The sequence below is a fragment of the Centrocercus urophasianus genome, unplaced genomic scaffold, assembly GCF_019232065.1.
Source record: "Centrocercus urophasianus isolate 14NV4802_14NV808 unplaced genomic scaffold, USGS_Curo_1.0 seq_1024, whole genome shotgun sequence".
In the NCBI taxonomy this organism is placed as follows: domain Eukaryota; kingdom Metazoa; phylum Chordata; class Aves; order Galliformes; family Phasianidae; genus Centrocercus; species Centrocercus urophasianus.
Window position 1 is genome coordinate 1 of NW_024884170.1, and position 24281 is coordinate 24281.

At 55.5% G+C, this 24281-nt stretch overlaps 1 protein-coding gene across 8 annotated transcripts; it reads left to right on the forward strand.

Annotated features, from left to right (window-relative positions):
* The first annotated feature begins 31 nt into the window (after positions 1 to 31).
* RAP1GAP2 (RAP1 GTPase activating protein 2) lies at positions 32 to 24281 on the forward strand. 8 transcript variants are annotated; one of them, XM_042831561.1, is made up of 24 exons: positions 32 to 112; positions 6819 to 6904; positions 10877 to 10912; positions 11019 to 11063; positions 11487 to 11519; positions 11729 to 11938; positions 12174 to 12277; positions 12776 to 12854; positions 13109 to 13162; positions 14016 to 14099; positions 14651 to 14751; positions 15246 to 15375; positions 15451 to 15606; positions 16119 to 16190; positions 16363 to 16449; positions 16628 to 16762; positions 18610 to 18747; positions 18877 to 18995; positions 19209 to 19352; positions 19815 to 19932; positions 20280 to 20406; positions 21357 to 21436; positions 21637 to 21743; positions 21910 to 24281. In XM_042831561.1, exons 2-24 carry the CDS (start codon positions 6899 to 6901, stop codon positions 22280 to 22282), a joined length of 2538 nt encoding a protein of 845 aa, XP_042687495.1. In that variant the 5' UTR covers positions 32 to 112; positions 6819 to 6898; the 3' UTR covers positions 22283 to 24281. The 8 variants fall into 8 exon arrangements, with proteins under 8 accessions (XP_042687495.1, XP_042687477.1, XP_042687478.1 ...); XM_042831586.1 differs by lacking the exons at positions 32 to 112; positions 6819 to 6904 and adding exons at positions 8861 to 8930; positions 9905 to 9990; XM_042831543.1 differs by lacking the exons at positions 32 to 112; positions 6819 to 6904 and adding an exon at positions 8841 to 8930.

Here is a 24281-nt window from a genome sequence, read left to right on the forward strand (position 1 = left end):
CGATGTCCCGGGCGGATGCCGGCAGGATGCACTCCCGGCGGGCCGGCATCCGCGCGGCCGTGGTGCTCATCGGGCTGCTGCACAAGTCCAGGAAGCAGAACAAGGAGAAAAGGTAGAGCGCAAGTTCGTTCCTTTTCTTCTCTCTTTATCGAAGGGTTAAAAAGAAATCTGTCCTTGCCGCTGGGTGGCCCGAGTGCGAGCTCCGGGCCGCGGGTCTCCTGGCGCGCGGGAGCGGCGTGCGCCGTGTTCCCGGTGCCGGCCGGGCCGTCGCTGCGGCGATGCTGGGTCGTACCGGCGGGTGGGGGTTACCTCGGCGCAGGGCAGCGGGATCGGGGGCTGCAGCCGCTCGCAGCGCTCCCCGAGCAGTGCCGGCTGCGTGCGCTGCTGTGCAAGGCGAGCCCGAGCGCGATTCTTTGGCGTGAGAACATTCAGGACCGCTTTCGGTGCCCGCGGAACTGCTTTAACTCAGTGAACAGCTTTGTCTCCTCGCTGAGGAACAGCTGACAAATGGTTTCATCTTTCATTGACTAAGTCACGGATTGTACTTTATGTTCAACTCCGCGTATTGAGGAAATAGCCTCTTTGCAATACTGTGTGAGCTGGCGTCTGCTCTGCACGGCTCCCGCATCCCCCCGCTTATTAGTGCGAATTGCTGTTTGCTTCAAAGCCTCTCCACGCTCTGATTTATTTGTGTGGTCTCGGTCAGGGAGTTCTCTCCTCCAGGACTGCGCTGCTCTGGCAACTTTGTTGTTAAAAATAGTCGGAAATATGCATCCCAGTCCCAGTGGTGTGCATACCTCCCATTCGGGGTGGGAGCAGCATGGGCACTGCTGCAGATTGATGGTTTCCTTTTTGTGTTGTTGCTGAAATGGTGATTTTTAAACAAAAACATATGAATGAAGACCTGATTATTTGGAGTCTTTCTTGTAACTACACAACCCAGCACACTGGGAGTTCCTTCTGCCCTCACCCCAAAGTTTTGGGTCATGCGGCCCTGTGTTCTGCTGCTGGAGGTGCTTTGCATGGGCAGCGGGTGTGCTGGGCAGCAGGATTTTAGGGTTGCTTTCTGTGTAGCTCATACTGCTGCTGCTGCTCTCTGGGATATTTTCTCCTTTGCTGGGGCTTTAGGTAGAGCATCGAGGCTCCCAAAGTGATTCCTTCCCATTGGGTGCCAGATTTCTATGAATGAGCTCAGAATGACACCTGAAGCCTGAGAAAAAAATCTGGCTCCAAACTCTCATGGAATCTGCCCCGTAACACAGGAGCCTGAATTTTTGGATTTTGTTCCCCATCAAGTTGAGCAGAAACCCTCCCAGCGATGCTCTGGCTGCAGGGTTTATTCAGAACATTGAGAGTCATACAGACACCTCAAGGGGAGAACCAGACCCTGAGGAATTTTTTCTCCTGTCTGCTGTGGTCTGAGCAGCCTTCATGGGAGCAATAGCGAGAATTCAAGCAGCGCTTTAATGTGGCTGCTTCATCTTATGCAAACTGCCAGGGCCATCAAAGTGACATAATCTGCAGGAAAAGGAAGGGACTGTTAGCGGTGTAGTCAAAAGGGACTCTGTTCCTCCACCTGCTCCTATTTTCTTTTTTTCCTCCTACATTCAGGCTTTGTTCTGCATTTGCAATTGAATTTTGCTTTCCATGAGCCATATACAAGTCTGGCAGGATTGGTGGCAGCTGCAGAGTCCCTGGTGGCCCACGTCCCTGTCTTATTAGCAACCAGCAAAGTACAGCACAATAAATGGACTTCGGCAGGCTCCCGTTGCAGGAGCAAGGCGATGCTCACCTGGGCACTCTGTAGGTCTGTGCCTGTCCTGTGCTCGGGCTGAGGCAGAGAAGCAGCACCCTGCACCAACACAAGGTGCACACCTTGCTGAAGTCGTTGGAGTGAAGTCTTTGCACTGCTGAAATTGATGTAAACATTCCCATTTGTTTCAGTGGGGTCAGGGATTATGCTCACTAAGGCAGCCCGTGGCTTTTTGGTCCCTCCCCACCATTGGAAGCGCTCCCATTCCCCTGCCCCTCTGCCTGGGGGCCAGATGGAGGCAGCATCCCTCTGCTTGGTGTTGTTCTGCATGTGGTCAGAGGCTCTGGTTTCTGGGAGCTGTTCTGTTTAATTTGCAAATTATTGAATCAGTTCAGAAGCGGCTGCCCAAGGTTCCTTGGCTCATGTTTTTTCAGGAATCGGATCAGACAATCCTTCTGGTATTAAATGGTCCATGAGTCCCTTGGCTGATTTATCCAAATGCTGCTGGAAATCGTTGCTTCCTCTCCACTCCTAGAAGTGAGACCAGAGAACAAAATCTGCTAGTGATAAAAATCTCTTTCCAGCATTATTTGCAGAGCCAGCTGTACTCTCCTATCAAGACAAGGTGGAAGTCCTTGGTGGGCTGGAAGGGCTCCATCTCCCATCCAGCTGCAGACAGCAGCACGAGAGGGACAGGCGGGCGCTGAGTGTGCCATGCCCTCCTGAAACAGCACCGCAGCAACGCCTGCACGAGTGCAGGATGTCCTGAACTGCTCCAACTACAGTTACTCGTGGTGCAGGGGAGTAATTAAAGCTAAAGCTGTTTGCAGTTAAATGTCACCTTGCTCTGAGCAGGGCTTAGGTTCCTTGCTTGTGCGCGCTGTGCAGTTGCGGTGCTCTATGCAAGCAGATGCAGGCTGGTAGTCTGAAAACACAAAATTTACTGCAAACAATTTACACCAGAAAACAGTGCTCTCTTTCTTTGCTGATTTTCAGGCTTCAGTGCACAAAAGCGATAGGTAACCAAGGCAAATTGGGTTACTGGGGAAAATGTTGCACCACTGGGGCTCTGCCCACACCTGCCCTGAGCTGTGGTGCATCTGCAGCACTGGGGCCAGAGCCGGGCAGCCCCGCAGTGTGTGCCCTGCATGGGGCCAGTGCTGCCCGTGGGCCCCGTCTGGGTGAACCCAGGAGCGGCTGTGGGGCCGTGGCAGTGCGGACGGGGAGTCGGCCTCTGGGCAAACTTCAGATGTTGGGCACTGAATGTTAAATAAATGAGAGAGGGAGCAGCTGGCAAGGTGAGGCCCATCAAGGGCAAAAAAAACGACGGCTCCAAAAATAGAGGCTGTTAATTTACAGAACATCTTTACTGTCCTTCTCAAGGATAAAGCATCCCGACAGCTGAACTTGTTGCAGATGGGTGTGCTGTGAGGGATTAACACCTCCGCGGGCCAGGTTTCATCAGCAGAATTAAGCGAAGGCATAAATGTAACCTGTGATGCTCCAAGCACTTAATTGACACAGCATAACAAAAAGCAGCGCTTACTGCTCGCTGCAAAACGGCGTCACATAATATGTTGACATCTCCCCTTCCCACGCGCAATTTGTATCAATGCTCTGTCAGGTTAGAGCCTGCCTGGTAAATCAGACGAACAAACAAAAAGGCAGAATGTGTGCAGAAGTCTTTTGTTAGATGTTAGTGAGAATACAGGAAGAAAGGTGCAGCTGAGAGCTCTGTACGAGGTGCTTGTGTCCTTGCTTGTGTCCACGGCCATGCCATGCCTTGCAGGGGCTGCATTTTGTTCCCAGCTCAGCCCGTGCCCAGAGAAGCCCTGCGATGTTGCTGGAGGATCAGTGGGTGGAGAGCATCTCAGTGCCCAGCTGCCTGGTGGAGCTCGGATGGCACAGCCGGAGGTGGTGGACCAATGTGGTTGCTGGTGGGTGGAAGTGGCCTCTTTCCTTCCCACAGAGATCCCCAAAATTGATTTTTGAAGGCAAACAAACCTATCCATGATGTGATTATGTTGGAATTCTGGCGTTGTCCCAGGCTGGCACAGAGCAAGCCCCCAAACTGGGGCCATGTACGTGGTGCCACGATGGTGCTATGGGCTGTCATTAGCAGGGCAGCTGGTGTGGGACCTTTTGTCCATGCTCCCGATTTCCTGATTGCCAGGGAGCTCCTCACAGTGCAGCAGTGCTGCCTTGCTGCTGGGTGCGTTCAGCAGTGCAGCACAGTGAGGGCATCCTCCGCACCCAGCAGCACGTTTTGAGCAGCATTTCAGCACACCAGCATGGTCTGCCGGGTTCAGGACCTGAATTTGTTCATGCTTTTGGGATGTGACCAGAAGTGCTCTGAATATCAGAGAATGACTCCACCCATCCTGGCTGCTTTGTGGGTTCCCGGTGCCCGCGCTCAGAACAGGGCAGTGCCGCAGTGCCGGCGGTGCGCTGGTTCCGCTCGCCTTTGGAAAACCCTGCGGCTGGCCTGGTAACTGCATTAAGGTATTTCCTTAATTAGATTTACTAAGTATGTAGGATTCTAATTCTTGGGTTTTTTTTTTTTTTTTTTTTGCCTTCTTTCTTAATTTGCCTAATGAGGAAAATGAAGAAATAACATTACCTAAGTGATGTCTGCGCGGCTTTCCGGGAAGCCTCTGCCCTGCCCGGTTTGCCCTGGCCCTGCAAGGCTCAGTGAGGGGCAGCCTGGCCTCCATCCGCCTCTTCTCTCCCCCCCCCCCGTGCTGATTGTCCCACTGCAGCTGTGGGTGGGCTCGGGGCAGAGCTGGTGGCTGCGGGCTGTGCTGTGCTGTGAGGAGCTTGGGGCGGCACAGGGCTGTGCTGGATGCATGCCCAGGTCCCTGTGCTGGTGGCACTGTGGGCTGTGCTGTGAGCTTCAGGTGAGCTCCCGGGGCTGCCATGCCCTGTGCAGATGGGGACACACCGACCTTCCCCCGAGCCATTCATCATCCCATGAGGGCAGACTGCTGGGAGTCAGGCTGGTGGCCCTTGATCCCGGTGCTGGCAGAGGACTGAATCACTGCGCTCGGTGCTGCAGGTCACCATAATGTGGTGCTGGTGCTACGGCTGATTGCTGGTGAATCTTCTGTGTGCTCACCCCGAAGTGAGATCGTGGCTCCAGCAGTTTGGCCCTGAACAAGCAATCAACATGTGATAACAGAACACGTTGTTAAGTTGTGCAACTGATTTTATAATACTTAGAATGTGATGCTATGGCAACCTGTTACAAATCCCAGATCAAACTGAATTATTTGTATGCATCCCCATAACTTTCATCTTTGGAGGCCTGTGCCTTTGAGGCTGCTCTGCAGATTGGTGCAATCAGACAGAAAGAGGGTTGAAAGGAAGAGAGCAAAGATGGGTGCTTGTGTCCAGGTCCGTCTGCCTGCAGAGCTCCAGGTAGTTGTAGAGCAAAGAGTGCAAATTGCCATTTGGGCACCTTCTCAGCAGCAGAGCTGTGGTGATTCTGTGGGGACTAGGAAGGGATGGAACTCAATGGTCAATGCGAGTGGTCAGCACGTGGCTTCTGCTGCTGCCCATCTGCAGTCTTATAGCATTTCCATTTCTTGGGTGTTGGCCCTGGATCAAGGCTACAGATGGGGGCCTGAGCCCTTCATTGCTCTGTGACCCACCGCTGGCTCCGTGGTCAATTTGAGTCCATAACTTCCCCCTTCCATAGTTATTAACTATCAGGGAACGATTGATCTGTGTCCTGTTGGCACTTTCCCTCTGATCTCAGCACTGAGCAGCAGCCCCTTGGCTCTGCTCTCTGTGCCTGGCTGAGGGCTGAGGACCAGGCAGGGCAGGAGCCCCGCACTGCTCGGTCCTACGTGCTCAGCTGGGTGCGTGAGTGCATACATGTGTGTGTCTCAACAGATGGAGTCAAAGTCCATCAGGACCAGGAGACGTCTGTTAGCAGAAGCAATTGTAAATACGAGCAGGAAGGCGGGAGGAGCAGCGGGCAGCCCTGTCAGGCCCTGGCTCAGTCTGTATTGCAGGGACACCCCTGCACAGCCGCCCTTTGCCTTGCACGGTAGCAGTGGGGTTCTGCTTTTGCCACAGCGGTCTCACAGAAAACCAGATCTGCAAGGGCGCTGTGGCAGCTCCTTGTGAAGCACCACGGGCACATTCTGCATTGGTGCAGCCGTTTCTCCTGCAGTGCAGCACTGCCCGGTCCGCAGTGCCCAGCTGGCTGTTCTGCAGTGCAGGGTGCCCAGCACTGCCCGGCTGGCACAGGGACGCACTGAGGGATGCGCTGCAGGGACGTGCCATGGGGTTCACCCCTCCAGCTCTGGGCTGGGAGCAAAGTGAGGCTAATGCAGGGCGGGCTCTGGGCAGCTTGTAGAAAGAAGCTCTGCTGGTGTCCCGATGTTGGCTGTAGGTACCTACCACTGTTTGGGGGAGCCCTGGTGTGCACTGCTGCTCGTCTCCCCATGCACTGCCTCATGCTGTGCTGTGCCATCCCAGGCGGGCTGCCATGGGAGCAAACCTCGTTACTGCGTGATAAACAGTTGGACATTTTGGCCTCGTTTCTGCAAGACTAACCTGGCAGGAACGAGAGGAAACAAAATTAAATCTCAGATTTTCTGACTCCCGGAGTAGCATCTGGCAGTACTGCTGCATGTGACGATTTGATTGTCTGCCTGAGAAGGGATTTTTTTTTAAAAGGCACAGTGTGCTTTTATCAAATCATCAGTGGAGGGCTTTGAGTGCAGTTTCTCAAGGCTGAGGAGGGTGTGGGGTTGCATTTTTTGGCAGGCTCTTGGTACAGTTCTTTCTCCCCTGCTTTCCAGTGTCACATCCCCATGAGACCTCCGTGCCAGTGCCACTCTGCTGTGGGGATCCATGTGGTTGGCCCTTGCCGAAGCTCAGTGTGGAGGGGCCTGGGGGGGGTTCACGCAGCACCACCATGGGGAGCTCTGTGGGGCCGCGGTGCTGAGACACGAGAACGGTTCAACCAAAAGAGGCCTGTCACCCGGTGTTCCTTCTCTCCTGCCTCCCAGACTGGGCTGCAGGGGTTGCTGACGGCTCCTGTTCTGTTTTGCAGGAAGCAGGAGCTGCTGAGCAGCACAGATGTGACCCTCCCGGAGCGGCCACTGTCCCCTCCGCTCACTGCCCCCCCCCACCATGAAGGTGAGTGCTGCACCGCAGGGCTGAGCACCCTGCGTCGGGGCCGTGGGCGCGCGGTCCAGGCTGGGTGCTGCTTTTGGAAACGGAGCCGGCGAGGAGCGGCACTTCCAACGCAGCGCCTGTAGCAGCCGGGGCCGTTCTGAGCAGAGCAGAGTAGGTGGTTTCTGGAGAGCAGCCGGCAGTTTGTTCAGACACCATCAGCTACAGCGTGGTGCGCGTGCCAGCGGGCCCCATTCTGCTGCCGCCGCGTTACGCAATGCCAAGCAGCAGTGCCAGGCGGTGCAGAGCCCAGTGCTGCTGTCCTGATCGGCCCCAGCTCCACATGCTGCCCCGGGGACCCACCTGCGTGCCTGCTGGCACCTGCTCTTCGGCCCCAGCGTAAGCCTTCGAAGCGCGCAGCTCCTCTGCTCTCATGGAGTAACCCGAGCAATTAGTGCAAGTGGAGCTTCCAGACAAAGGAAATGGCAGCTCTTCCCCCTGGGTAGCTGCAAAGCATTCGATATGTTGCCACCCGGGAAATTACTCATTAAACTGGCGAAGATGAGATCGAAGAGAAGCTTTCGAGACAGCTGAGAACTTGGTTAAATGGTTGTTAAGAGTGGGGGGAGGGGTGGGGAAGAATGGAGCTGGAGAAGTTTGTTAGTGAGGTTTCTCAAGTTTTGGCTCATTTTACTTATGTTGGTGGCCTGGGTGCACAAAGCAGGCGTGAGCTGGCAGAGCACACTGGTGGATGGCAGGGATTGTGAGGGGCTGGGGCTGAGGAGGACGGGATAGGGTGACACGCGGAGCTGGCAGTGAGTCCTGCCCGGCACAGCCTGCTCACTCCTCCCCGCCTTGCAGCAGTCCCCAGGCAGGAGCTCACAGCTGAGCTGCACAGAGTGAGCAGGTTCATTCCTACATGCACTCTGTGCTTTCTGCTTAATTCTGGGCACAGGCTGCAGACAGCTTGCTGGAGGCACTGGCTTCCTGCAGCACAGCCCATTGCTAATTCAGCTGCGTGAGCAAACTCCTTCTAAGAGCATGCAAGCTCTGCCAGCAAAAATGTGTTTTCCTGGTGTAACTCAAATTCCTTGAAGGAGGCAAACTACAATGGCAAAAACCTTTTTTTGCTGGTGTAATTCCACAGTGAGGCTTGCTTCCCACCAGCCCTCAGCGGGAGGAATTTGTCTGGCACCTGTAATGGACATCACCGTGCAGGAACAGAGTGGCAGACCGAGCCAAAAGTGAGCAGAGCCGAGTGGCCACAGGGCAAAGCCATCCTTCTGCTCCTGGGCTCCCCTGCTGCTCTGCTGTGTCCGCCCTGGAAACTCACGGGGAGAGGAAGAGGCAGTGAGTGCAGGCAGGGACACGGCCCCAGGGGCAGACGTGGCCCCGCAGTCGCCTCTCCTCTGCCCGCGGCCGCGCCAAGCACTTCCAGCCCGGAGACAGGTTGGCACGGCGTGGCACAGCCAGACCCGGGACCTGGCGTGGTGCAGGCTTTCTGATTGGCCTTGTGCAGGGAGCAGCCAGGCTGAAAGCAGGCTGGAAGGGCTGCGCTGATACCTGCCCATGGCAAGGACGGGTGACCCCGTCGTTGCGGCTGGGGCGAGGTGCTGTCTGAGTGCTGGTTGTGCCGGGCTCTGCTGCGCTGCCCGGATGCATGTGGGAGGTGGGGATGTGCTCGTTGGAACCGAGCCCCTCTCCTTCCCTCGCCTCCCGCCCCGTTCAGCTCCCCGTGCCACCTCTCGCGTCCGTGACGGGGAAAACCTCCGTGAGCCACGTGCGAACTTTCGCCCGCTTCCTGCCCAACCTGTTTGGGGCACTTCCCGCGGAGCCACCCTTTTAAATAACAAAGCAGCAGCACTGCCATGCCTCTGGCTTGAGAAACATTAACGAAGGGAGGTGTCGGTGGGGATGGTGGCCCGCCTGGCGCCGGGCCGCTCCGCGCTGCACTGCCGGTAGGACCCACGGTGGCCGCAGCGGCTCCGGGGGCGAGGCTGAGAGCTGCGGGCGGTGCGGGGCTGAGATGGATTTCCTGCGGGGGCTGCTGGTGAGTGCCACGTGCGGGGCTGCGGGCAGCGGTTCGCTGTGGGCACTGCCGGGTGTGCGGTGCTCAGCTGCACACTCTTGGTGCGGTTTTCTTTCTGGGTGTCGTTTTCTTTGGAAACCTCCGATATGGGCGCTTTGTGGCTGTGCTGCTACTTCTGCTTCACGTCGGTCCTCATCTGCTCGCTACGTTGTGCCCTCATGTGCTCTGGGCTCAGCAGCACCGGCTCAGCAGCACCAGCTCCGCCAATGGGGCTTTGGGGCAGACCTGACGCTGATGGAGAGGAGCAAATGCAGCACCCTGTGCTGGGATGCTGGAGGTGATGTTGTGATCTCTTTGCTGTCAGGAGAATGCTTTTAGCTGTGAGGTAGCGAGGACATGTGAGCTTAGGAAGAAAACAACAGTGGTTCTATTTTTGGCTTGGATATTCTGCATTTCTAAGGTCACAGAATCGTAGGGGTTGGAAGGAACCTCCAGAGATCATCGAGTCCAACCCACCTGCCAAAGCAAGTTCCCTACACCAGGTCATTACTACAAGCTTTGGGACAGGTCTGTCTGCCTGTGGAGGGACGGAATGGCTTTCTGTGCCAGTGGTGCCTTTGGTTGCATTTGTAGCGCAGCTGCTGTCACTGCTGCCAGGAGCAGCTGGGCTCAGTGACTCAGCTCAGTAAGAACAAACTGGTGGCTGAACCACTGCAGGTGACGCTGCTCCTGACTGAGCAGCACAAAGGTATAATTGTCCCAACTATATTTACCAAAATATTTGTGGTGTGGTAAAGCTTGGCTTCAAGTCTGCATAAATTCCTAGTGCCTACAGACTGCTCTTTGCTTTATTAAATGTGTGTACACGTGTTCTGCTGGAGCTCACTTGGAAAGGTGGATCGGGTTCTGCTCTGTTGTTTTGCCTGTCTGCCCTGGCTGCTGGCAGAGGGGTGACAGCTATTTTCATTGTCTCAGAGAGCGTGCGTCTATTGCAGATGCCTGGAGATAAGCAGGAACCTGAAAGGAACTTAAAGTAAAGCAAAGCCTTTTCAGTTTGGACGCAGAGCTCTTCTGAACCTAGGTGCGTTTCTCCTGCTGCAGGAGCAGTGATAAAGAAGGGGCATAGTCTAAGGGCAGGACTGTGGTCAGGGCTGCAGGCTGTGCCTGGCCGTCGGGCAGCGCCTCTGCTGCATCTGTGGTGAGAAAACTCGTGTGAGGCCCCTTTGGTCTTGGAATGATTTTCATTTCTTCATCTCCCTCTCTGATTTTTCTTTCTTTTCTGTCTTTTGAGGAATTCAGTTGGTTCTAGGGCTCCCCAGAACATACTCTGGTGCTGTGCTCTTTGGCGCGGTGCTGTGAGCCCCTGCCCTGTGTCCTGCGTTCCCCTTCTGCAACCACTGCTGGGAACCAGAGGTGCCATCCTGCAATGAACACGGATTAAGATCTGTGGGTGGGGGAGAGTAAGGGAGAGGAGAAAGAAGTCCTTCATCAAATCCCTGTCAAAGTTACATATTGGTTTACTGGGAGTGTCCCAATATTGGCATCTTGAGGATGCTGGATAATTTATTTGCTTGTATGTGGGAGCAGGAGGGGCCGTGCAGGGTGACTGTGCCACCGTTGTCCCAGTGGTGTCCTGCCGAAGGCCAGCATGCAGGTGTTGTGCATTCAGGAGCCACCGCTCACCACAGCTCATGGATCAGCACGCCTGGCCAGGCCCGGCCCCAGAGCAGAGATTTTGCTGCTGGTTTCTGTATGGAGCCCCGGGCAGCAGCCTGGGCTTTGTGCCCACCTGATCTCCAGCACCGTGCAGCACTGAGCACAGGGATGTGCTGCATCCACAGCGTGCAGTGCAGCTGCTTCCCAGCCCAGGCCTGCAGGATGGCTGAGCTGCTCTGCTCGGCATTGCAGCCCATCTCGGCAGCTCCCGGCACCCGGTTGGACAGCACGGTTCTCTTTTCTTTTTTCAGTCTGCAGAATTCTTCGAGATGTTGGAGAAGATGCAGGTGAGCTGCAGTGCGGTGCGGGGCGGCGTTGGCGTGAGATGTCCTGCAGGCGTCTGTGTGGTGGCAGCTTCTTCATTGTTCAATCTGTTCACTTTGTTCCAAACAGGCACCAAAACTTGAAGATCAGAAAGCTGGAAGCCAAAAACATAAGGTTTGTTGGATTTTATTTCTTGTGTGGATCTTTCCAAGAGTTCCCTGTTATCTCCAGAAATCGGGGCTTTAATGTGTGTAGTCAAAGGCAGTTGCTTAAAGGACTAAAAGGGATTTAGGAGTTATCTAAAAGCAAGGCACTGATTGAATTGCAGAGATAAGAGAGTGGTGCATGTAAATCCCTAATCCAGCTTTGTGTCCAAACCGGTGCATCTCGCTGTTGAGTGATGTGTGCTGGCTGGGTCTGTGGTGCTGTGCAGAAGGTGGCGTGGGTGCAGGATGGGCAGTGCCATGGGCAGAGCAGGGCAGAGCTGGGGCTGCACCCAGCAACATCACTTAGTGAGTTAAATTGGATTTCGGGTTCAGGGACAGATGGAACCCGGGGAGCAAGCAGTAGTGTGCAGTTCTGTGATTCCCTTTGCAGGAGGACTACATCCCATACCCCAGCATCGATGAGGTAGGTGCTCTGAAACATGCTTCTGTGCCCCCAGGGCAGTGCCTTTCCAGAAGTGTGTGGCAGTCTTGCTTCCAGCAGGAGCTGTGAGGCACGTTGCTCCTGCCCAGCTCTGCGGTGCCATACCTGCTCCTCACAGAGGAGTAGGGCACTGCAGAGGGGTGGGACCTACCCTGCGGTGTGGGGCAGCCCATCATCCTGTGCTTCCCCAGATCCTGGAGAAGGGCAGCCCCTACCCACTGGTCATTCTGCCCCAGTTTGGGGGGTACTGGATTGAGGACCCAGAGAACCTCGGCACGCCCACCTCATCCGACAGCAGTGTCTGCGAGGAGGAGGAGGAGAACTTCAGCCCCAGCCCCTATGGGTACAAGCTGGAGTGCAAAGGAGAGGCCAGAGCATACAGGAAGCACTTCCTGGGGAAGGTGGGTGTGGAAAGGGCAAGGGGTTGGCTGAAATGTCTCCTAGCCAGGAGAAAAAATCAGATCCCACAGTTGTGAGTGGAAAGGGCAAGTGCTGCAGCCTTGCTCTGGGCAGGGGCAGCAGGGCTGCTGGCTCACAGTGCTGGATGCTGTGCCTGGAGCCTGCGAGGCTGGAGGGGGGGAGTGTTGTCCTGCTGTGTGCTGAGCCCCACCACCCACCTGCTGCTTCTCTCTGCAGGACCACTTAAACTTTTACTGCACGGCCAGCAGCCTGGGAAACCTGATCCTGTCCATTAAGTGTGAGGAGATGGATGGCACTGAATATTTACGGATTATACTCAGGTACAGAGGAAAAATGTGCATTGTTTAGCAAAATGTCTTCGCCTTGAAATACTCTCCATTTGTTTATCTGTGAATACAGCAGGCAGGACGCAGCACACTGAGGGGCGTGGGGGGATCGGGGTGGGGCAGAAGCCAGAGGCACTGTCCCTATACTGCTCTGTACTGTGGTGAACACAGAGCTTTGATCTGTTGCTGAAATCACAGCTGGAACTCCTCATGATCCACTGTCATATCTGCTGCCATTTTTCCCCTAATCTGACAAGGGTGCCTGAGCCGTTGCCTCAATTCTCTTCCAAACAACGAATACTTTAAGAGGTGCAGAGATGAGAATAACGATGGAGCACTTCTTAACTGACCAAGCCCAACAGAACACCATGTTGCAGCACCTCCTGCAGTGTGCATGGCACAGAGCTGTGCTGCTGGCGGGCAGGGAGGCTGCAGTGCCTCGGGCTGCACGGGATCCTCCCCAGCTTCTTTTCATTCCTTTTTCCTTGTTAGGTCCAAAGTGAAGACGTTGCATGAAAGAATTCCTCTGGCAGGATTTAGCAAGCTGCCCAGCATCCCACAGATTGCGAAGGTAACCTGCATGGGGCTGCTCTGGGTGGGTTGCTGGATGAGCTCAGGGATGGGGAGGGGGAAGCTGCACCCAGGGACTGCCCCACTGCACCTCTGGTTAGCACCAGCTGGGCATCGCAGCAGGACGGGATGCCAGGGGAGCTCCTGCAGCTCCGGGCTGGGTGCGTCTCTCTGATAAGATGTGTGCAGCCATGTTGCCAGACTCCCCAGTCTGGGATGCCCACTGATGCTCACAGCACTTTTTCTTTGTCCCAGGCCTTCTGTGATGATGCCTCTGGACTGAAGTTTAATCCGGTTCTGTATCCCAAGGTGAGGAACTTACCTTGCATTCAGTAGAGATCAAGTTGGGATAATTCTGCCTTTTTCCCCATGATCCAGTAGCTTGGTTGTGGAGCATGGGAACTTGTGCAGAGCTAGGAGGATTCAGTACCTTTGAGAAAGATCTTCTCAGTGCTCTGTACAGATGCAGGGCACAGATACTGTTTTCCTTAGGGAATTATAGAATCGGGGTGGTGAGGCCCTGGCACAGGCTGCCCAGAGCTGTGGATGCACTATCCCTGGAGATGCCCAAGGCCAGGCCAGAAGGGGCCCTGTGCAGCCTGCTCTGGTGAGGGTCACCCAGCCTTCTGAGGGATTGGAACGAGGTGATCTATAAGGTCCCTTCCAACCCAACCATTCTGTGATACTATGGTGGTTCCATGAGATGCCCCTCGCCGGAGGGAAGGACACACAGGCTATGAGGTATGAACCAGCCCCAGTCTGGGTGTGGTGCCTGCAGTTTAGCTGAAAGCCCAGTAGGGCTGAGCCTGTCCTCGCTGTGATGGGGCTGGAACTCACTTGTTCCCCGCTCCAGGGTCACTGGAGCACTGCAAACTCTTGAGCTGCTGTAGAAACCCATTATGGGAAACTTTTACAGCACACTTCTCATCTTCAGCCGTTTGTTGTGTGTCAAACACATAGCAGGCTCAGCAGTGCATTGCCAGGACTTTCAGTGCCCTTTGATGTAGCCCAACTGAGGCAGTTTCATTCACCCATTCTCATTACCATCTTACCACCATCCATCACTGGGAGCTCAAGAGCAGCCGCTGCCACCCAGGACAGTGACCCCAGGTCCCACTCCTCAGCTGCCACGGGCTCCCAACTGTGCCTTGTTTCACTGCAGGCCTCCCAGATGATAGTGGCTTATGATGAGCATGAGGTCAACAACACTTTCAAGTTTGGTGTCATCTACCAGAAGTTCAGGCAGGTGAGTGAGCGCTGTGAGCATGGGGCATTGCTGTACCCGGCTTTGCACTGCGGTTGGCCCTGCAGGTAAATGAGTGCCACGTGCAGCACGCGCTGCAGCTGGTGTTCTTACCAACAGCAAGTCTCTGGTGACTTGGATAAGGCCCTGGCTCATTAAAATACAATGTGACTGAAGAATAATCAATATTAAAATCAGCTGTAGGGAGAAATGGATGTGGAAGTGCACTGTAGCAGCCACAGTGCCTTAATTAGATGTGTGTTCAGACAGTGCAAAGTGGTGCATTGGTGGGAGCTGTGAGCCATGCAGACACGCCTGTGAGTGCTTCCATTGGCCTGGGGATGCTGGCTGCAGAGCATGGGCACAGCTGGGTTGTATAATTTGCCACAGATGATTCTGACAGGCACCCTCATTATCTTTATGCATTGCGTTTTGTTTTGGATTGAATAACTCATAGAAGACCATTATCAAGGTCTCATTGTTTTGAAATACACACATGAAGGATTCAGGTAGGCTGCCCGTTCCTCTCCCAAGATGCGTCTATGTCTTTGCAGACTCAGGAGGAAGAGCTGTTCGGCAACAATGAGGAGAGTGCTGCCTTCAGGAACTTCCTAAATTTGCTGGGAGACACCATAACACTGCAGGACTTTAAAGGGTATGTAGAAAAGACTGATTTTACAAGTAAATTTAGCTAAAGACCATATAGTCTGTAAAGTATCTATCGTGTGAGAGCAGAAGTCAGCTCATTCATGAGCAGAACAGAGCAGCACAAATATAGCTCTGGCTCGTGGGTCACAGCTGGGGGAGTTTACAGAGGAGATGGAACTGCCGGCAGCACTTCGTCCCTGCAGCCCCGAGGCTGTGAGGCAGACTGCTGCAACTCGGCTGTAGAGGAAGGGCTGTGGGAGTGTGGCGGTGCCGTGGGGCTCTGCTCCATGCCTGGAGCTGTGACCATGCTGCATGCCTTGGGCCTCAGGCTGCACTGCACTACATGGCGCACAGTTTGTTCTTTTCTGTTTGCTAGCAGGTAGATAAAGACAAATGAGATGGTTTGTTCTGTCGCCTCATCCCCTGACAGCCACCAGCGGGCTCTGGTGAGCTGTCAATAAGTATTTCTGCCTTTCTCCCTGACTCTCCCCTCATTTCCAGTTTCCGAGGAGGCCTGGATGTCAGCCACGGGCAGACGGGGGTTGAGTCTGTGTACACCGTGTTCCGGGACAGGGAGATCATGTTCCACGTGTCCACCAAGCTGCCTTTCACGGAAGGGGACACCCAGCAGGTGAGGGATGAGCCTGGAGCGCCCACGGGGCAGAGCCACCTGCCCACACCAACCACGCTTTCCCTTTCCGCCCAGCTGCAGAGGAAGAGGCACATTGGCAACGACATTGTGGCAATTATCTTTCAAGAGGAGAACACGCCATTCGTCCCAGACATGATTGCCTCCAATTTCTTACACGCCTACATTGTGGTGCAGGTGGAGAACCCCGATGCAGACACTGCATCCTACAAGGTAGGGGATCTCAGCTCATGTCACGGTTTGCTCTGTCTGTGCATAGCCACGTGCATGACAGGCTGCATCTCCAAACCACACATTTGCTCATGTGTGCTCAGGGTGCTCAGGCATCTATATAACTGGAGAATGTATATATTGAGCATATGTGTGTACATGAACACATACATTTGTGTGTATACATACATATGTGTGCATATAAAGCGTGCCCATGTAGCAGTATGCTCATTTACAAGAGATTTTTGATGCCACAGATGTTGCAATGAACCCAGAACAGCTCATGCTGCCTAAACACAGAGCCCAAGTGCAGGTAGCATCACCCCTCCATCAGAGTTTCTCACTCTGAAAGCACGCTGCTTAGGGCCATGAGGGAAAAAGGTTTGTGAGAAGTAGATGTGTGCAGTTATCCCATGGGCTGAGGTGGGCTGCAGCCCGGGGCTGAGCTGGGGGCATCGCCCCATGGGGCTCTGTGCTGCGCACTGCCCCCAGCCCACCGCTGCCTGCCCACACAGGTCTCCGTCACGGCCCGGGAAGACGTCCCCTCCTTTGGCCCACCACTGCCAAGCCCGCCAGTGTTTCAGAAGGTGAGACAGGACTGAAAGTGCATGCCAAGTTGGGAATTGTGTGTGGGTGTGAGTCTGGGATGCCTCAGGGCACACCTGGAGGCAGAGCTGGGTGTGGGGTCTGTAGGATCGTGGCTCAGTGCTACCAGCAGCAGGACAATGCAGATGCCCAACCCTCCACTCTCACTCCTAGAGCCCCGAGTTCCGGGAGTTCCTGCTCACCAAGCTCATCAATGCTGAGAACGCCTGCTGCAAGTCAGACAAGTTTGCGAAGCTGGAGGTACGGCTCGCTGCCTTTCTGCCCCCTACTGCCCCACGTCACCCCCACACTGCCCTAGGACTGCTCCTCCTTGCTCTGAGCTGGGTCAGCTCTGAGACAAGCTCAGGAACCAGCAGAGTGAGCTTCCTCATGTCCTCACACCTGAGGCTGTCCTGCTGAGCCTGGTGTCATTCCCCAGGACCGGACACGTGCTGCCCTGCTGGACAACCTTCACGATGAGCTCCATGGGCACACACAGACCATGCTGGGGATGGGGCCTGAGGAGGACAAGCTGGAGAACGGAGGACACGGGGGCTTCCTGGAGTCTTTCAAGGTAAACCTCAGTCCCTCCCCAGCAGGAAAGTTAACGTGTACTGAGGGCTGGAAGGTGTCTTTGTGGAAGGTGCAGATGGGGTTCTGGGCATGAGTGGCCCTGAAGGCAGAGGAAGGTCCAGATGTTGCTGGCCTCATGCTGTGGGGGTGAGTGTAGGCTCTGCTGCATCCCGTTGGGGCACAAGATGCAGAAATTGAGGCACGATGCAGCTGTCCTGCGTCATACCACAATCTGAGGTGCTGATTGTTCTCTCTGCGCTGTGGCGCACGGAGAGCAGACGCGGCTTTTGGGCTTGCAGGGTGCGCTGGGCCGCGTGGTGCGCCCGGCAGGTGGAGCTGGCATCGTCCTGCCCCGCCGCCTCGGGGCTGCGCTGCTGGGCTGTGTGCTGGCATACCTCCTGCGCTGTGCGCTCTGAGCACCGTGGGGCTGGAGCAGGGTGGGATGTTCTTCTGCTGGTTGCATCACACCGACAAGCTCTCGGCCCCTTCCTCCTGTTGGCTCTGTGGGCACTCAGCTGGCAGGGCATGGTAGGGGACGTGCCGTGCATGGAGCGCTGTGCCGGGGCGCTGGCAGTGCCAGGAGGAGATCCTCCTGCCCGCACACTGCCAGAGCTGGCAGCAGAGCGACCTGCTGCTCCTGCCCACAGACACTGTCAGTTTGTACAAGTTGCTGATCCCAATAAATCCAGTCTGATGGATGCTTGCTTGCAGCTCGTTACTCAAGGGGCAGGAGGGGACACTGTGGTCCCTGTGCGGTTCGGTGCTGCAGGGTGCGGTGTGGGTTGGTATTGAGGGGTTTTACACGGGGCTGAAGCTGACAGCAGAGCGGTGCCTATCCATCGTGGATGCGGTGTTGGAAGCCTTCAAAAACACGGCCTTTGGAGGCTTGTTTCCTCTGACACCTCTGTGTCCTGAGCTGTGCTTAAATGGTCTGGAGGAGGACATAGCCGTGGCCTGCTGGGTAGCACAGCAGAAATTCAGGAGGCAATAGCTGCAAAGGGAAACTTTCCTGTAATTGGCACACCAGTATCACAGTCCAGTTTGGGCTCTGGTTGCTATGGTTATCACAGTAATTAAAATAAGTGTACAGATTTTTTTAACTTGCGCATTTCCCTGCTGCTCTTCATGGTGTGTGCCAGACTTCCAAAAGATCTCGTGGTCTTATTTGTGAGTGCCTGGGACAACAACTGAGGGAAGGCTTTAAAAATAGCTCGAGTCCTGTTCAAGCATCCAAAATGGGTGTTCAGATTCGCAAAAGGTCTCTGCCTCCTGCATGCACAGCTCTGGTTCCAACAGTTTGAGTCAAAACACGTTAAAGTCATCGTCAGCCCCCACGTGTTCAGTTCCTGCTCAGAGATGGCACCTTTGCTTCTTTCTCTGCACCCCTGGACCGCCCTGCAGGGGCTGCACAGCCCTCTGCGCTCCCTCCCTGTATCCCACTGTCATCGGGATGGCCCCATGCTGCCAGAGCGGAGGGCACCGCAGCCCTTTCATGGTGCAGAGCCGGGGCGGTGCTCGAGCTCCCAGGGTCTGCTCCTTCCTAGGAAGCAGTGTGCACTGGAAGTGGCACAAACGTCTCAGGGCAGCTGGCAGCAGGCTATGGGTTGCTGCGTGCTGCATGGGAACTGTCAGCCGTGCAGGGGCAGGAGGGGCAGAGGGGGCTCCTCGCAGAGCCTTCCTGAAAACTCGGGGAGCGGTGCTGGGTGTGTGGTTGGATGCTGCCCTGCCGCCGGGCTGCGCTGTCGCTCCTCGGGGGTTCTACAGGGAGGGGCCTGGGGCTCTGGGGCTTTGGGTGGCAGTGGTGCCGGGGTGTTGGTAACTGCTGTCTCCTGTCCCTCGTGGCCACAGAGAGCCATCCGCGTGCGCAGCCACTCCATGGAGACAATGGTGGGCAGCCAGAGGAAGCAGCATGGCGGCGGCATCCCGGGCAGCCTGAGCGGGGGCATCGCGCACAACAGCAGCGAGGTGACCAAGACCACCTTCTCGGTTAGTCCCGTGGCCCTCTGTCCCACTGTCTGTGTGTGTGTCCACTCCCTCCCATGCCTGCAGGGTGCTGTAGGAGTTTCTCAGATGGCACTGTGCGCTCCTCGAGCTCGGGCTGTGTGGTTCTTTCAGCCCCCGGTCTCGGCAGCCGCGGCCAAGAACCAGTCGAGGAGTCCCATCAAGCGCCGCTCGGGGCTGTTCCCACGCCTGCACACAGGGTTGGAGAGCCAGGCAGACAGCAGGGCGCGATGGTAAGCGTGACATTCCTGGTGCTGAGGAGCCCTGCAGTGTGGCTGTGGTGCCAGAACCTCCCTGTTCTGCATTAGGGCTGTTTCTGCCACGTTCAAGGCTGGGGTGTCTCGGATCCCTTCCCTCTGACTTAAAGATATAGTATTCAAAGAGCATCTGTTACTCTGAGTTTTGGCACATGGTGCTAGAAATATAATTTGACCATTCGTTTTAAGTCTCCCCACACAGCCTTTTTGTGCCCTCAGTGACAGTATTTCTGGAGCACAGAAGACACCAGATGTTGGACATTCATCCCAGGAGATGAAATCTGAGACCTCATCCAACCCCAGCTCCCCTGAAATATGCCCCAACAAAGACAGGTGAGCAGCACAGAACCAAACTGCCGCAGTCCCTACAACCAACACCCAGAGAACCAGGGGCCGTCAAAAATAACATCTCCAGATTCTACTATGAATAAGTTGGATAAGTACTGTGAATAAGTTGAGGAAGTAAAATAGAGGTTCTGGTGATTCACGTGCACTACTCTACTCTTTTATCATCTGAAAATAGCCATCTTTAGAAAAGAGCAGCAGCAAGGAGCCACGTTGGCAGGAGTTTCCAAACCCTGCAGGTTGGGGCAGGCACATGGAGTGAGATCCCTGTGCATGTTCCCACAGCTACCAGATCCTGTGTTCCTCCTTTGGAGGGGAATGCTCCCAGCCGTGCCCCGACTCCGTCCCATGGTGGCTACTCTGTGCCCAGCAGAGCTCATCCCACAGTGCTCAGCTCGGTGCTCGGTGCAGTGACCGCATGCTTTACTTAAGTGTCTCGTCACCCCCTAGGCCCTTTGTCAAGCTGAAGGAGAACGGCCGATCCAACATCTCGCGCTCCTCCTCGAGCACCAGCAGCTTCAGCAGCACGGCGGGGGAGAGTGAGACACTGGAGGAGTACGACAGCGTGGTAGGAACCCAGTTCTGTGCTGCAGCTCTGGGGGGGGTCTGCTTCAAGTCTGGGGGCTCCTTGGGGGGGATGCCACAGCCTCGTGCCCCTGTATGATCCCGGTGGGTGCCGGTGTCATCCCAGCAGGGCGGAGGGAAGTGCGCGTGTCCACTTGGGTTGGCTCCTATGGGATTTATTGAACAACCCTGAAGGATGAAGGTTGCTGTTCCGTGCTGAGCCATGCTGTGCCACGTTTTGCTGTTCTGTGCCATGCTGTGCTGCAGAGTGCAGCTCTGCTGGGCACGCTCAGAGTGCCGGGTAGCAGCTCGCTACAGGGTGTGGAGTTGTGTCCCACTCTATCCGTGCAGGGCAGCCAGCCATCCACAGCATCGCCCTTCAAGCAGGACGTGTTCATCTACAGCGCATCGCCTGTCAGTGATAGCCCGAGCGTGGGGGCCGCGGCCACCCCGGTCATCATGAGCCGGAGCCCCACAGGTGGGTTCTGGGGCAGCCTGGTGTGGGAGCAGCTATGGGAGAGGCAGTGAGGATGCAGGATGTGGGGCCCCGACTGTGAGCAACTCGCCCAGCTCACCCATACTGCAGCACAGAGCTCTAAACCAGCACAGGGGGGCTTCTAGGACTCTCCTGATGGACATTTGCAGTAGCCTTGGAAACTCGCTGTCTCCAAGGAATAAGGTGTGACTCAGGAGTTCTTTAGTAACCAAGCAGCTCTCCTTGAGCCTGGCTCTATTACCCCTCCTGCTAACCAACTCTGCACTAATTCCATCCATTGGAGCCAATTAGCAAAGTGAGGTACGAGTCAACGCGAGCCAGACGGGCAGAGCGGGCGCCCGCCCCTCACCGCGCAGTGCAGCGCTGCAGTTTCCCTGTGCGCTGTGGTCCTGCTGGAAGGAGCCAGGATTCAAATGAAAGCACACATTAGGAACTCGGGAGCTCTTTGCAGAACAGCCGGAGAGCTGCAAATCCACCAGTAACAGCTTGGTAATTGGGAGCAGCTTGATAATTGGGAGAAGCTCCGGAAAAGAGCTGGAAGTGCAGCCTGGCTCTCTTTCCTTGGTATCAGCACCTCAAGTCCTTCTTGTTTTATTAGCAATTTTCAGAATGAACAAAACAGCGTTTTTAATGCTTAAAGTGTTTATTTTGCATTTTCCTGCCAAAAGCATTGAAATCCATACTTACATAGATCAGTCATTTGCTGCAGCCTTTTCAGTGGCATTTCCAGTAGAAACACTCTGAGATGTAATTAAGCCTCAATTTATTCCATCAAAAACACTTAATGTACAGATTTTGCCAAACGTTCAGTCAAGATAGACTAAATATTGGTAACATTGGTGACAAAATATTAAAGTTCCTGGCTGCCGCCTGATTCAGCAACCGGTTTGCTCGTGGGTTATTACTTCGCTTTGCTTTTCTCCACCCTCCAGCAGATATAAAGAACAGAAACTCCCCGAGGTCAAACCTGAAGTTCCGCTTCGATAAGCTCAGCCACGGCAGCTCCAGCACGGTACGCAGCGTGGGGACGCCCTGCAGGCACAGCGCGGGGCTGCGGGGCAGTGCTGCTGTGTGTTGCTGTGCCTTTGTCTGCAATCCAACCTGAATTCTGGTTTCTCGTTTAGAGTCACTAGCAGGAAAAAAGGAAGTCGAGAACTTTTCAGCGGTGAGTATTTGTAACACTGTTGTGTGACATGATTCATCTCATCTCAGGTCCAATGCATATCCTTTAACGACAGCACGCAGCGACCAATTGCAGCGCTTATTATTAAATGCGTGGTCAGTACCAGATCTGTGGGCATCCTAAATGCTTTTGTAAGGTGAGGGCAGCACTGAGCGAGAAAGACGGTAGTGATCAATGATGGTCGGTGCCCATCAGTGCCACGACGTAGCGCTGCATTTTCTTTCTCTGTTTCTTGAGTATCTCTGACACTTTTCTCTCTCTCTGTCTCTCTCTCTTTTTTTTTTTTTGTTTTTTTTCCCCAGAGGATTTTTGTTTCAGCAAAGGGAAAACTTCACCTCCCCGTGGGAACGCACACACCTCACACTCCAGCACGGTGCCCTCCCCGCTGCAGCCGACCCTGTGCCCGCCGGAGGACATCACCTCCCTCCCGGCCCCAGCAGTCCTAGCCCTCCCCGTGCCCCCCTGCCTCCCCTACGGCCCCAGCAGGCTGCGGGCAGGGAGCTGGGGGGGCACCGGAGAGGTTTGAAGTGTCCCTCAGGTGCTTGCACCGTCCATGCACACACACACCCCTGGGAGTTTTTTTCCCCTTGGCAGGCACGGGCAGCTCTGGTTCTCTGCTTTTGGAGCTGGTGCGGCAGTGCTGTGGGACCGGGGCCCACGCGCTGCCCCTACTGACCCCACCCCCAGCTCTTGGGCTGCAAAATACCTGGGGCCGCGCAGCCCCGCGCTCCCCGGGTGCTGGCACGCGGTGCCATCTGCCTTCTCTGCGTGGCCCGAGTGCTTCTTCCCTGCCCAAAACTCCAGCGTGGGCCCGGGACAGACCGAAGCCAAAGCTGCGGTGTAACCGAATCCCAGACTGGTGCTCGGAGCACTGAGCCTGCGGGATCTGCCTCGTCCCGGGGCTGCTCCATCCGCCGGTGGCCGGCACGGCATTGGCCTGCTCCGCCCTTTGCAACATCAGCCCCCGCCTCTGAGCGCGCGTCCGTTCACTTCGAAAGAAGGCGGTTACGGCTGTGCAAGGTGACACCTCCCCGTGCCGCTCTGCAGAAGATGCTCCTGCCCGCACAGATATCCCTCGGCCCTTAGGGAGCTTTGCCTAAGGTTCGCTGTAAGTCTGTCTACTATGTTCAGGGTGGTCACGGATTTCCCCCATCCACTTTTTAAATGCTGCAGAGGTGCAGCGCTGCACCTCGCCTCAATCCGTCACACTTGCAAAAGTAACGGCCAGAAGCGACGTTCTTCATTTCAAATGGAAGCCGTTTTTTGAGTTCATGATTCCTAACGACGCACAGCTGGCAGCGCCAAAGCCGCCCGCGCGCAGCTGCAGCCCCCGCCCACAAACGGCCCGGCGGTGCGCGCCGCGTGGCGCCGTCTGAAGGAAGGGCTGCGGGCCGGTGGGGCGCGTTAACGAAGGAATTAACGATCCGATTGACGAAGGAATCGCGTCGCGGAGAACGCGAGGACTCCCGACGGGCGCTGAGCGCTCCCTCCCGCGGTCCGTGAGTTGCTTTTAAGTCGCGTTTAAACCTCGAGCTGCTCTTTGCCGGAGGCGGTTCCCCTCGCTTTGCTGCCCCCCGGGGGCGCCGAACCCTCGCCCTTCCGCGGAGTGCTGCGCTGCGGGGCTGCCGCGCGCCCGGGGCTCGGTGCGGCTTTCCCGAGGAGTTGTGTGGTTCTGTGCGTGTCGTTGTTTGCGCGCGTGTTGATCTCTGTGAGATCTTTCAGCAAATGCAGTGGCTGCTCTCGTCCGGGCTTTTGTTTTCGGGTCGTTGTTTTGTTTCTGTTATTACTTGAATCTGCAAGGCTCCTTCTGACCCGGAGCGGTTTGTCGGAGGGCTCTGGGAGGGCTGCGGCCCCGAGGCTGAAGCGATGCGTGGGGCGTCGCGGGCCGCGGCGTGGCTCCCCGCTCTGCCCGGGCTGACCGTGCGGGGAGGCCGTGCGCTGGCGGAGCGCGGAGGGGTTTTGTGCTCCAGCGGTGGGTGAGGGCGTTCCTGCATATATATTGCAAAACGTTTTGTGCTTCTACGTGACACACGCACACATGTACACACCTGCATACAAATGGAAGTGCTTTTTTTTTTTCCTGGGTAAAAAGGGACCGTCCCAAGCACAGACTCAGTTTCTTTACGGAGTTTTGGGCTCTGTGGCGACGGCAGACGCAGGGCCGGAATGTTTCCTTGGCACCGGCGGGCACGGTAACCCTGATAGAAGCCACGACCCCGGGTTTCCTCAGCTGCTGCAGGGGCAGTCGGTGCCGGCGGTGCCACGTGGCCCCGATCCCCGCAGGGCACATTGCACCCACACTGCAGGGCTGCGTGCGGCTGCGATGTGCTCAGCTCGGACCCTCAGAGCGTGCTTTGTTGTTGGAAGGAATGTAGCACTGCGTATATCCTGCGAAGGAAAATGCTGAATTTATATCATTAGAATGTGAAGAGAGTTTATAGAGTGAAAAAAAAAATCTTGGAAAAATGTATCTGACAGAAGTTTATTTTTTATGTGGAGAGGCGGCGCTTCGTAGTTCCTGGTGGCCTATGTCTGTTGTAAATAATGTACATTTAATTTATTGCTATAGTAGCAGATTGTATTTGTTATGTATAAAACTAAAGGTTCACAAATGTATATTTTGTTGCTTAAATGTGTCTTTGCAAAATTCACAATAAATAACATATTTTGTGTC

Bases quoted from the DNA above. Each gene is read 5' to 3' on its own strand.
- RAP1GAP2 (XM_042831543.1), top strand. From the start codon at position 8,907: ATGGATTTCCTGCGGGGGCTGCTG. The intron at 14,752-15,245 runs GTATGTAGAAAA...CCTCATTTCCAG, and splicing joins ACACTGCAGGACTTTAAAGG to TTTCCGAGGAGGCCTGGATG. The intron at 16,450-16,627 runs GTACGGCTCGCT...GTCATTCCCCAG, and splicing joins ACAAGTTTGCGAAGCTGGAG to GACCGGACACGTGCTGCCCT.